This window comes from Rhododendron vialii, chromosome 6a, assembly GCF_030253575.1.
Source record: "Rhododendron vialii isolate Sample 1 chromosome 6a, ASM3025357v1".
NCBI classification, from domain to species: domain Eukaryota; kingdom Viridiplantae; phylum Streptophyta; class Magnoliopsida; order Ericales; family Ericaceae; genus Rhododendron; species Rhododendron vialii.
Genome location: NC_080562.1, coordinates 33265698 through 33277637, shown reverse-complemented (window position 1 = coordinate 33277637; position 11940 = coordinate 33265698). Strand labels below are relative to the sequence as shown.

Genomic DNA, 11940 nt, shown 5'->3' with positions numbered 1-11940 from the left:
GCGTGCTGGTTAAAGTTGCAGTCGACCTTGTACTTTCCACTTCTGGAAGGTTTCTGGAAGCTTTCCACTTCTGGAAGGTTTCTAGAAGCTTTCCATTTATGGAAGGCTTCCATTAATGGAATAGTTTCTATTAATGGAATGCTTTCCATTAATAGAAGATTTCCATTAATGGAATGGTTTCCTTTAATGGAATAGTTTCCATTAATGGAGGGTTTCCATTAATGGAAGGGTCTTGCCCTATAAATACCCCCCCATATGCTTCCATTTGAAGGGTTAGAAAATCCACTTCTTGGGTTAGAAAGGTTACAAAATCTTACACCCCATTTTTACACCACTTTCAAACATCAAAGTTCAAACACCTTTCAAACTCAAAATCGAAGGTATAGCTTACCTCTGTTCTGTTTTCTGTTCTGAGCCCTGAGGGGGGCTGGCAGGGCCAAGGCTGGTAATCAATACCAGTTCTGGTCCTAAAGCTGGCAAGGTTTCAAAAACCGTCATCGTAGGAACCAGCGCGCGATGGACCCAGACACGCGCGCGACCATACCAGGTCTCACGCGATGGTCCGCGTGGGGATTGGTGTCTTGCTGTTTTTGTGTATTTATTTACGTATAAATCACTTTGCAAGCATGATAATAACCTGTTTACTGCTTTCCTTAGTATAAACTACTAGTTTGTAGTTAGTTTGTGTTTCTGCTGTTTTGGAGTACTCCTGGGATCTTTCTGGATATGTACCAAAACCCAGAAACGTGTAAACCAAACACTGGTTAAAAGGCTCAAACCATCGCGCAACAGACTGAAACCATCGCGCAACAATCTGAAACCATCGCGCGACAGAGTGCCTCTGACCAGTGAGTGGCCTTACACGGGTAGCTTAGTTTTAGGTCATTATTTTGTCCCCACACTGTTTATGGGATGTTTTATTAATTTGTAGGGCTTTACAACCTTTAAACTGTATATTATGCTGCTATATGAACTGCGTGGTTTGTCCTGGGTGTGCACTGGTCCTTCCAGAGCCCAGATGGTTTGAGAATAAGAGCTGTGGGTTTGAGCTCACCAGCGCGCGCGTGTCCTGGAGTTGTGCGCGCAGGAGTGAACAGCATGCAGTGACTTGTTCAGTACATGCTGGTTTCTTCCTGCGCACGTCACTCCAAAACAGGGGCCTCCCAGTTTGTTTAAACTCCCACAGCAGTCTGTTCTCATCCTATAATAACTGCTCATCCATGCTATCATTCACATCTTACAAACTGTTACAATTTTAATCCCTTTAAACTGTTCCCCTGCCCTAATTGGCTAAAAATTGATTAATCAAACAGAATCGCAAACAAACATCTTTTGCAAATGCCTAAGTAGAGACCGACCTCCGGATTGGGCGAGAGGGGTGCCATAAAACCCTTCCCCTCTCGTAACCTGGCTCCCGAACCCAGATATGGTTATGACGGACTGGTTCCTTAACTTTTTCAAATCAAACAGCGCGGTAAGTGCTTCGAAATACGGTTCCTTGGGTGTCGGACCTTCAAAACCCGAGTGGCGACTCTGTATTTTGTGAGCGCTTGCTTTCCCCGCTCGCGCTCCCTCGATCTGGGCCCTTGCGTCTCGGAATCCGAAAATTCCGAAGGGCACGCTGCCCACATTCTTTACTAAAATTGATCGTTGGAATTTGTTTGGTTGATATCTTCGTTTGTTTTCCATTCTAAGCAATTGAAGCATGATGCAATCTAGGATTTTTTTTGTTTCTTGCGCAATAATTAGTGAGGTAAGGTTTTATTGTGATTAGCACACTGTGGTCAGTTCGGGCACTGCTCCTATTTTCAAACAATGAAAAAGATAATTTTTGTTTGGTAAAATTCTTCCTGTAGACAAATCTAAGCATTGTCGGAGCCCCTGTGAATGGGAGAATGGGGGTCCAAAACTCATTCTCCACTGTGCATGGTTAAACGGAGACCACGATGTTTCGCATCTTGCGAGGTATCTTTTCCAAACTAAAGTTGAACGTTTTTTTTAGAACACCGAAGGGAGCAGGTTAATCCGGACTTGTTACGAGTGCTATAAACCCTACAGCTGTACCTCCTTTTTAATTATTTGAAAAGAACAATCAATTTCTTAGTTTTAATTAATCTTAGCATTAAACTATAAGGGGTGGCTACCTAAGAGCCTGTTTAAATTATAACAATCCGAGTTTTTGGTCAGCACACATCACTGTCTCTGTGGATTCGACTTCGAACTTACCGAATATTGTGCTGCGTTGGTCTCCGCCCTACGCTTGGGGCAACCCATTATTTTAGGCCTAGAAAATCATCAAGCATTTTTGGCGCCGTTGCCGGAGATAATAACGTGTGTTAAAAATTCATATAGTCATTTTTGTTTTTAGTTTCTTTAGTTGTTTCGAGTCAACATAGGTAGAGGTAGGCAATCTTCCATCGTAGGGAAGCAATCACCTCTAAAACCTAAGTACTACTGAGAAAATACCAGGTGTCTCGTAGCCAACGAGAGAGGGCCGAGAGTAACCGTGGAGAAATAGGAGTCTTTCATTGGTGAGTCGTTTGATATCGGTGGCTTGTTCGTTGATTTAATAATCGAGCCACTGATGACAGAGCCATCGATGTCGATGTGTGATCACATGGATCCTGAGAGGACCACTTCTCTCAGTCCAATAGTTTTGCCGATCGAGACGGTGGAAGCACGTAATGCTTTCACCATAAAACCTGGTACGCATAATGCCCGTCCTCTGTTTTATGGGAAGAAGAATGAGGATCCGTATAAGCATGTCCGTTATTTTGAGGGGTTGGTGTGCACCCTTGCCACCACTCCTCAATGGGAGAATGCTTGCCTTAAGCTTTTCTCAGTCTTGCTCAAGGACTATGCGAATAATTGGCTGCGAATGCAGAAGTCACAATTTCTCACGACGTGGGTTGTTGTCCAAGATCTATTTTACAAGAATTATTTCTTGAAGAGTAAATTGAAGTACTTGACTAGCCAAGTTCACTCATATAAGTAGAAAGAAGGCGAGTCATTTTTAAGGTGCTAGGAGTGTTTCAAGGATTTGCTGTTGTCCTTACCACATCATGGATTCGTAAAACACCAGTTGGTGTCATTTTTTTTATTTAGGCTTAAATATATTGCGATGGCCCAACAGATTGAGTATCTCTGCAAAGAGAAGAATTTTCTAGATAAGTTCTCGGACAAATCATGGGACTTTTTAGATGAGTTGGCTGAGAAACACTGAATTTGGGAACCTTCTGAGCTCGGTGATAGGGCCATGGCTGCACAGGGACCCAGTGGGTCTGGCATTATTCCTTCGAGTGTGCGCGAGCACAATGTCCAGTTTCAATTGGACAAAATGGCTAAATAGTTAGATGACTTGAAATTTAATCAAGTCAATTAGGTGAATGGGGTGAGAGTCGAGGAGGTGTGTGCGTTATGTGAGTGTCTGGGGCATCTAGTTACTACTTACTCCGCTTTCCCCATGATAAAAAGAGGCCTACCAAAGTAATCAGGCTGAGGTGAACACGATTAATCAACGTTGGGACCCGGATTCAAATACTTACATCCAAGGTGGGCCCAAAACCCACTTCTGAGTTGGAAGGATCAAAAAGCCCTAGTGCAACCCCAAGCACCACCTCAGCCATAAGTTCAACAATTCCGGCCTCCTCAAGGTCAAATGATCCAATTTTGTTACCCACCTCAAAATCAGCAAGGGCTTGGTCCTTCATCTTTTGGACCACCCCTAGGCATAAACTATCCCCCGCGGGATAAGCAGACAGATGAGATGATGAAGGCTCTCATACAGTCTCAGTTAAGCTTCGCTAAGCAAACCAAACAGGCAATTGGTGACATTAGGACCCAGTTGACCCAGTTAACAGCGACAATTGGAGAAGTCCAGCAGGAGAAGGGAAAGTTTCCTTCTCAATCTCTAGTCAATGCCGCCGGTACTCATTATGTGGGCAATTCTTATGGCCCAAGTAATCCGAATCTCAGCCTGGAAGAGGCTAAGGTGATCACCACTCTCAGGAGTAGGAAGGTGATAGGCAAAGACTTACCACCCAATCAAAAATCGGTGCCACCCCCGGCTCCGGTAGCTACACTAGAAGTCATTCCAGACTTGGGAAGTGTCTCTGAGGAAGAGAGAGCGGCGGAGCCTCCGAAAGTGGTGGTTCTTGCTAGGCTGTTACGAACCCGACCGGATCCAAAATGACGGAAAAAATCGACCGATCGATTTGGTATTCGGTTGGTCCAAGGGCCTTTTTTTGGCGATTCGAGGTGGATCGAACCAAACCGAACCTAGGTCGGTTCGGTCTCGATTTTCTGAAAATCTATACCGACCGAACCGAACTGAATGTGGACCGAACCAACTCAACCGATCTAGGACCGAACTGACCGAACCATATATATTATATATATTTATATAAATCATTTTAATCTTTTCACTTTTATTGTTTTGAATTGTTAACTTTAAACAAAATTTTGAATGGTTAATTTTTGGGTCTTACTTCTTTTTTCTTTTTTTTTTTTGAAATTTCACTGTTTGATTTATTTACATTTTTGCAAAAATTTTCAATCGATTGCTCTCTCTGTTCTAAATTACTTTAACTCCTCCAAGTTATATATACACTAGTGTAGAAGATATTTCCAATCGATTGAAAAAAAAAGGTGGAAGAGTACTTGTGAAAATTGTAATTGTTTGAGCATACTTGTTGTATGTTATTTTTTTTTTCAATTGGTGTTTGAAAAAAAAAGAGGTACAATGACCCAAATATGAGTGAAAAAATGGCCCAAACATGGGTGATTGATTTAAAGTTAAATATTGCCCAAATATGGGTGAGAAATATGTGAAAATGACCCAAATATGAGTGAAAAAATGGCCCAAACATGGGTGATTGATTTAAAGTTAAAAATTGCCCAAATATGGGTGAGAAATATGTGAAAATGACCCAAATATGAGAGAAAAAATAGCCCAAACATAGCCTTTAGTCTATTGTTAGTTTTTGAAAATGGCCCTATGACCCAACTAAGGCCCATTTCGGACAGACCGAACGGCTGAAAATCCCCGACAGAACCGAACTCACCCCTAACCAAACCAAACCGAAATTAATACCGATTGGAATAGGTCTCTGAATTATATACCCCGAACCCGATCGGGGTGCGATAAATCCACCCCGAACCGAATCGACCGAATAACAGCTCTAGTGCCTGCACCTGCAGCCCCCACGATTGCATCGCCACCCGTTGCTCCATATCCAAATCGCTTGGTGGCGAAGCCCAAGGTCAATGTGAACTTTCAAATACTTGACCTATTCAAAAAAGTTCAATTTCCTATCTCCTTGAAGGAGGCCATTGACGCAATCCCTCAGTTTGCGAAGATTTTGAAGGATCTTTGCACTTTAAAACGAATGACTAAGAGTCAGGATAAAGTGCTCCTGACGGAGCATGTGAGCTCCATCTTTCAGATTGATATCCCAACCAAGTGCAAAGACTCTGTTTGTCCCACCATCCCTATAGCTATCGCAGGCCAGAAAATTGATCAGGCATTACTGGATTTAGGAGCCAGTGTCAACCTGCTCCCATATTCGGTATACTTGAGGCTTGACCTTGGCAATTTGAGAGCCACACCGGTCACACTACAGTTGGCTGACCGAAGTGTGAAAGTTCCGAAGGGGGTGGTGGAAGACGTTTTAATTCAAGTGGACGAGTTCTTTTTTCCAGTCGACTTCATTGCCTTGGACACATTCCGTAGGTCTTCGAGAAGACTCCTATTATCCTTGGTTATCATTTCTTAGCCACCTCCAGTGTCATGATGAACTGCAAAACTAGAAAAATCCAAATGTCGTTTGTGGACTTGAAAATGGAAGTGAATGTGTTTAATATGGATAGCTGAGTCGAGGATGATAAGAAAAGTGCATGAGGTGAATTCGATTGACACGCTGGTGCAAGAGCATGTCTATAGTATTTTATATAAGGTTCCTCTGGAGATAGCCTTAGCCGTCGAGAAGGTGTCATTCTTAGATTCTTCAGAGGTAAGGAGTTTAATGGAGATGTCTGCACTTGAGGATGTGTGTAGCACCCCTTGGGACCCAGTTCTTGAGCCGTTGGGTGCCCCATTGTCTTAGGTTCCGATGGGTAGCTTTTGCGTACCACTCTCTTAATTGAGAAGTGGACCTGGCTCCTAGCGATAGGGGTACCCATCATTGACTTAGGTTTTCACTATTACAACATTGTTATTAAAAGATGACGCTTGAAAAAGTGAAAAGATATCAATTTTTGAAAAAATCGTAATTAAAAAGATTGCAATAGATAAATAATGTCAGTCATCTAAAAAATTGTGATATAATATATTTATGATGTCACTTTCTAAAATAGTGACATAACATTCTTTTCTTTTTAATGTCAGTTTCTTCTAATCTGTAATCTAATATATTTAGGATGTCACTTTCTAAAATAATGACATATACATTCTTTCTTTTTAATGTCAGTTTCTTTTAAACATTGATCTAATATATTTATTATGTCACTTTGTAAAATAGTAACATAATTATTCTTTCTTTTTAATGTCAGTTTTCACCTAAACCGTGATCTAATATATTTATAATGTCACTTTGTAAAATAGTGACATAACTATTCTTTCTTTTTAATGTCAGTTTTTCCTTATAAGTGACATTGAAAAAGAGAAAACGGCGCCATCTATGAGCGTTGTTGTTTTGAAGTCTCAAATCAGGAGCGAGTCGTTACATATGGTATCAGAGCCTGTATCAACCGGAAATGTTTGACAGAATCTCCACATCGTATGAGGACGTGTGTTCCTAAAGTGGGAGAGATTGTGACGCCCTGCCCCTGGGGAGTTTCAGGTAGTGGTCAACCTGCCTGAGCATAGTTGGGACCTGTGCGAGGGGCTGTCGGATCAGTGACCAGAAGAGTCAACCGAGGGTAGTCCCACATCGCTTGGTGAAGTGTAAGTTGTGTGCTATAAATAATACTAGAGGCCGGGGCACACGCGATGCGTGTGCAAGTCGGATTTTCACAACATTTGTGAAAATTTAATCAAACAATAAAGTGGGAAGCATTTTTACAAAAACGTTGTGAAAATCCGACTTGCACACGCATCGCGTGTGCCCCGGCCTCTAGTATTCGTAAAAGGGGACCATATGAGCTTTCAACTCACAGAGGATGACTTGGAGGCCTCCAAATTCTTTCCAGACTACAAATACACTTCTGTCAATCACCTCATTGATATTTGTTTGGTTAATCCTCCCAAACCCAAATTGGCTTCTTTTTCTTAAAGACAGAAGATATTGGTGCATGCCTCCTGTTACAGTTTGATTCTCCACTAAATAAATAAATTATACACACACGCGCGCGTGCGGGTCTTTTCTTACATATACTACATTTATTTGTATAGAGGCCGGGGCACACGCGATGCGTGTGCAAGTCGGATTTTCACAATGTTTTTTTAAAAATGCTTTTCACTTATTGTTTGATAAAATTTTCACAAACGTTGTGAAAATCCGACATGCACACGCATTGTATGTGCCCCGGCCTCTAGTATTTGTTATTAATTAGCAAATACGCACGTTAGGTAGAATACATCATTCCAAAGTAAGAACAGGTTTAGCGATTTAAAGATTGTACACTAATATTTTGCCTTCATTAAACAATGGTTTTGCCTTAATTATCATGTCTTGTAATTAGCTTTTCTTATTATGCACCGGCGAAATTAACATAATCTATCAACATAACTAAAAGAAAACATACATAATGGTAGCAATAAATATGGAAAAAAATATCCAAACCTGAATAGTAACAAAAAAAGAAACAACTCTTGGTACGATAATACTAAATTTTGAAAATGAGTTATGATGACAGGCTCATACTCATATCTAAACTATTAAAGCATGATGAACTCCTAAAGCAAAATAAATTGACAAATTCAAATAATTGGATAGTATGCAATTACTCCAAATATTGTAGAGCTATAGTTCATCAAATTCCAATCTTCGATTCACTACCTGCAAAAGGAACACATAAGAACATTTAATCATTTGTTAGTGTATGATTTGTATTGAAGTAAAAATTAACTGAATGGGTAACAAATAATTTTTTCTTAAAAAATATATATTATTACCTTTTGCCGAGATTTTTTTACCTGCTTCTTCTCTTGTTTTGTAAATTGTTGCTCCACTTCGTCCAAAGCTTCCGAACATATGATATCAGTCTCGATCTCCTCAAGCATAGCTCCCAATGCTCTTATATCCATGAAATTTAGTTTCAACTTTTTGAAGATTGTTGCTTTAGGCCATGTGGGCGGGAGGTTATTAACTATAGCCTGAACAAAATTCTCAATGTTTGCCTTGCAGCCTTTTTTCCTTAGACTATGAAATTGGTTTTCTTTATTTAGAATGTGTTCTCTCACAGTTGAGTTTGGCATCATTGGCCCTTGCTCAAATTCCATCCACAAATAGTGGACATTATGCTCGTCTTCCATCAAAGCATTCATCAAATGTGTAGCATTTTCTATAACATGTCTTTGAAATATTGTTCGCTTCACATGCATCCAGCTTGGTGATAGAAGGTCTACTATTTTTCCTATAAGGTATTGTTCACTTATATTTTCTCCAAAATTTTGCAAGGCTCGACATGCCTCTATTTTTCGTCGAACAAAATTTTCAACTGGAAAGCCCTCCCTCTGACGTTTAGTTTCAAAATCGTATACTGCATTCAACATATCTAAGTGATCACTACGACGCAAACATGGAGGAGGCCTCATGAAAACCTGCATAAAATGTTATATATACAATTATTTGAACCTAAAAGTTCTCAAGCGAAACAATTTACGACCTATGCAAGTTTAAAAACTTATTTAGAATCTCTGTAGGGGTAAAAGAGAAGGTGTTCATAATCACGTTCTGGTTCAGCCTCTTCATAAATCCCATCTTGCATTTCAAGATTTAAAAAAAAAAAAAAAAGAACACCAACTTGCATGCGTATATAACAAATTATCTGTAAAATGTCGAAGGGAAAGAAAAAAGAAGTTATAAGCATCATACTTTGTTTTTTTCTTTTCCATTGGAACCACTTGGCTGCTCGTTTTCCTTTCCCTTTGTGGTTGCTCTTTGTCTTTGTTGTGTCATTTCTCCTTGCCTTCGATCTTCCTATTAATAATTGAATAGGCGAAAATATTGGTTACAAAAATAATATTGTGAGCAGCCCCCTAAAGTAACGGGAATGAAATATAGGGAAAGATGGGCTGTAAATGTATTTAGTCCTATGCCATTTTTTTGGTCACTACCCGTTCTTCACATTTGACAATAGAAAAATATGACTTATATGTATATTTGTACTCTCAAAAGGTACACAGTTAAGTACTTACTACAAACTTCAACTAAATAAATAAAACAGTTTCTAACTCATTGTTAATGATGCCGTGATACTTCAGAGGTAGAAAACACATAACATTTTCCAAGTTATTTGCATTGAAACTGATATGATTTTTTTGCCAAGTTATTTTGAGATACACATAAACAGAGCATGCCAATATTTTACAGGCCAAGAGTATTAACTGTCTAACTACTGTACTTAACCAGCTAACATTTTCACAACAACTTGCATCATAGCATTCAATCACAATACTATTTGGTGAGCAACTTACATCCATAGATAACAAATTAGCTTAAAAAATGTGGCAGGGAAAAAACATGAAAGTTATAAGTATCGTACCCGGTTTTCTCTTTTGCTGTTGGAACCAGTTGCCTTATCTTTTCCCTTGGCTTTTGTGGTTGTTGCATATCTTTGTTGAGCCATTTGTCCTTGCCTTCGATTTTTCTGTAAATAATTGTATAGCCGAAAATTTTGGTTAAGAGGGACAGCCGGACAGGTGAATTTAGAAATGTCAACAGAAACATTGAGCTTTTCCTAACCGGTAATGTAACACAAAATGTTTCTTGGTTGATTGCAATTGGATAATCTTCATCCATCATATTGTAGGTCTTCACAGAGAGTAAGATCAAAGCAAACACGGAGTTGAAAATATTTAACAGGAACATCAATCATCAATTGGCCTCAGAGGCCAACACCAAATTGCCTAGATTATCAACCTACACAGGGTAAGAGAAAACTGTTCTGAAGGGAACAGGATGGCAAAGAGAAAACCTCGTAGAATTTACAGAGCATACTGCATACTTTAGTAAGCGATTTGAGTACTCTACAAACCAAGAACAGTAATGTGTCAACAAAATCAAAGAATGGCTGAGAGGAAGCAATATTCAGTTACATCCCGTCTCTGGGTCACTAATCAGCGTATTCCAATCCTTTGGGTTGACATATTTTCCCACTCTTTCAATTGGTGATACAGCAGGCATGTCCCGATGAAGAACCCACTTCCATGGCTTAGTAAAATACCTCTTTCTTCAATTTGATAGCCATCCAAGGCATCCATTTTCACAAACACCTGGTAGTCAATAGAAAGAAAGAGAGAGTACCCTTAATTTTCAAAACTCTCTTCACCGCAGGAATGAACTTCCGAATCTGAAATAGGAAATAAGAACATCCTGAAGGTCTAAGTAGAACAAAAAAATCTACAAAACCCATACTCAAAATCTGCACAATCTGCAGGAAGGCAGTGAGAGTTCATACATTGAATCGAACAATAGGGGTGCACGAAAACTGAAATCAGCAGCAACGGAAATAGCAGAGGTGACTTCAGCCGGGATTTAACTCTAATGCTTTGCGAAGGAGGAGTCGATGGAGAGAGAGGGGGGTAGTGCGGTGGTTGGTCTGTGAAAGAGAGGGAGGAGTGAAGAGAGGTAGTCATAGGTGTTGAGAAAGAGTGAGCGAGAGAGAGGGGTGGGGTGTGGGGAGCGGTTGAGAGAGAAAGACGTGGGGGTGTGGGGGGAGTGGCGGTTGAGGAGAGAGAGAGAGAGAGAGAGAGAGAGAGAGAGAGAGAGAGATGGAGGCCGGAAGGCAGCGTGAGAGGGGGAGTCGGTCGTGGATGAGAAGGTTTTTTTTTATTTTTTTAAAGAAAAAACAGGTGGTGACAATTTTGATTGTGTAGTCTAACAATTTTGAGGGGAACGTGGGTAGGCAGTTCGGGGAAGGGTAATAACTGTTTTAGGTGGGTTTTATTGTGCTTAAATGTCTAAAATATCTTTACAATTAACTGTTTTGTTTATCTTCCAAAAAAAAAAAAAACTGTTTTGTTTTGTGTGTGTGTTTTTTTTAGAAGGGTATTTTTGAGAAAGAAAAATACATGACAAAGGGAGGAGACACCAAAAGGTGCTCTCTCTTTATATATTAGAATAGATATCGTCATCCTATCTTGTAAAAGAACTTTTAAAGCTATAAGGGCGCCAAAATCAATTGAAACTTCATAGTTAAGCGTGCTCGCATTGAAGTAATCTTGGGATGGGTGACCTCACTGTGAGGTTTGATGGGGTTTGGTGTTCAAAGCGGATAATATCATAGAGGGCGGGAGCGGATCGTTACAAAAGATGACGACTTTAAAGCACTTTAATGATGTTTCACAACTATCGTCTTTTACTCTCAATTACGTTTATAAACCGTCATCTTTATAGATATTAATGACAGTTTCAAGCACTTTAATGACATTTCACAACTGTCATCTTTTACTTTCAATTACGTTTATAAAGCGTCATCTTTATAGATATTAATGACAGTTTCAAACCGTCATTTTAAGATTCAGACTTTTAATGACAGCTCTATAAATGACAGTTTCAAAATTGTCATCTTTCACGTTTAATGACACTTTTAAACTGTCGTCTTTTATGATTATTGTAGTAGTGTTTGGGCACAATATTTGTATACTTTTTCTTTTATTTTTTGTTAAGCAATAAAATTCAAAAAATGAAATTGGAAAAGGTAAAAATTTTTTTTAAGCATAATTGTAACACCCCGACTTCTTAGAACGAAAAAGAATAAGGAAAGTAAAGGAATAAT

At 39.6% G+C, this 11940-nt stretch overlaps 2 protein-coding genes across 3 annotated transcripts; one reads left to right on the top strand and one right to left on the bottom strand.

Moving 5' to 3' along the window:
- The first annotated feature begins 5387 nt into the window (after nucleotides 1–5387).
- LOC131328646 (uncharacterized) lies at nucleotides 5388–6104 on the top strand. The gene is made up of 2 exons (XM_058361564.1): nucleotides 5388–5727; nucleotides 5869–6104. Exons 1-2 carry the CDS (start codon nucleotides 5388–5390, stop codon nucleotides 6102–6104), a joined length of 576 nt encoding a protein of 191 aa, XP_058217547.1.
- Nucleotides 6105–7767: 1663 nt separating this feature from the next.
- On the bottom strand, nucleotides 7768–10935 carry LOC131330684 (uncharacterized). 2 transcript variants are annotated; one of them, XM_058364358.1, is made up of 6 exons: nucleotides 10621–10935; nucleotides 10467–10512; nucleotides 9706–9810; nucleotides 9036–9140; nucleotides 8114–8761; nucleotides 7768–7997 (listed from the first exon to the last, which is right to left on the bottom strand). In XM_058364358.1, the coding sequence occupies exons 3-6, from the start codon at nucleotides 9787–9789 to the stop codon at nucleotides 7962–7964; spliced, it is 873 nt and encodes a 290-aa protein (XP_058220341.1). In that variant the 5' UTR covers nucleotides 9790–9810; nucleotides 10467–10512; nucleotides 10621–10935; the 3' UTR covers nucleotides 7768–7961. The 2 variants fall into 2 exon arrangements, with proteins under 2 accessions (XP_058220341.1, XP_058220340.1); XM_058364357.1 differs by lacking the exon at nucleotides 10621–10935 and having other exon boundaries at nucleotides 9906–10508.
- Nucleotides 10936–11940: the final 1005 nt, after the last annotated feature.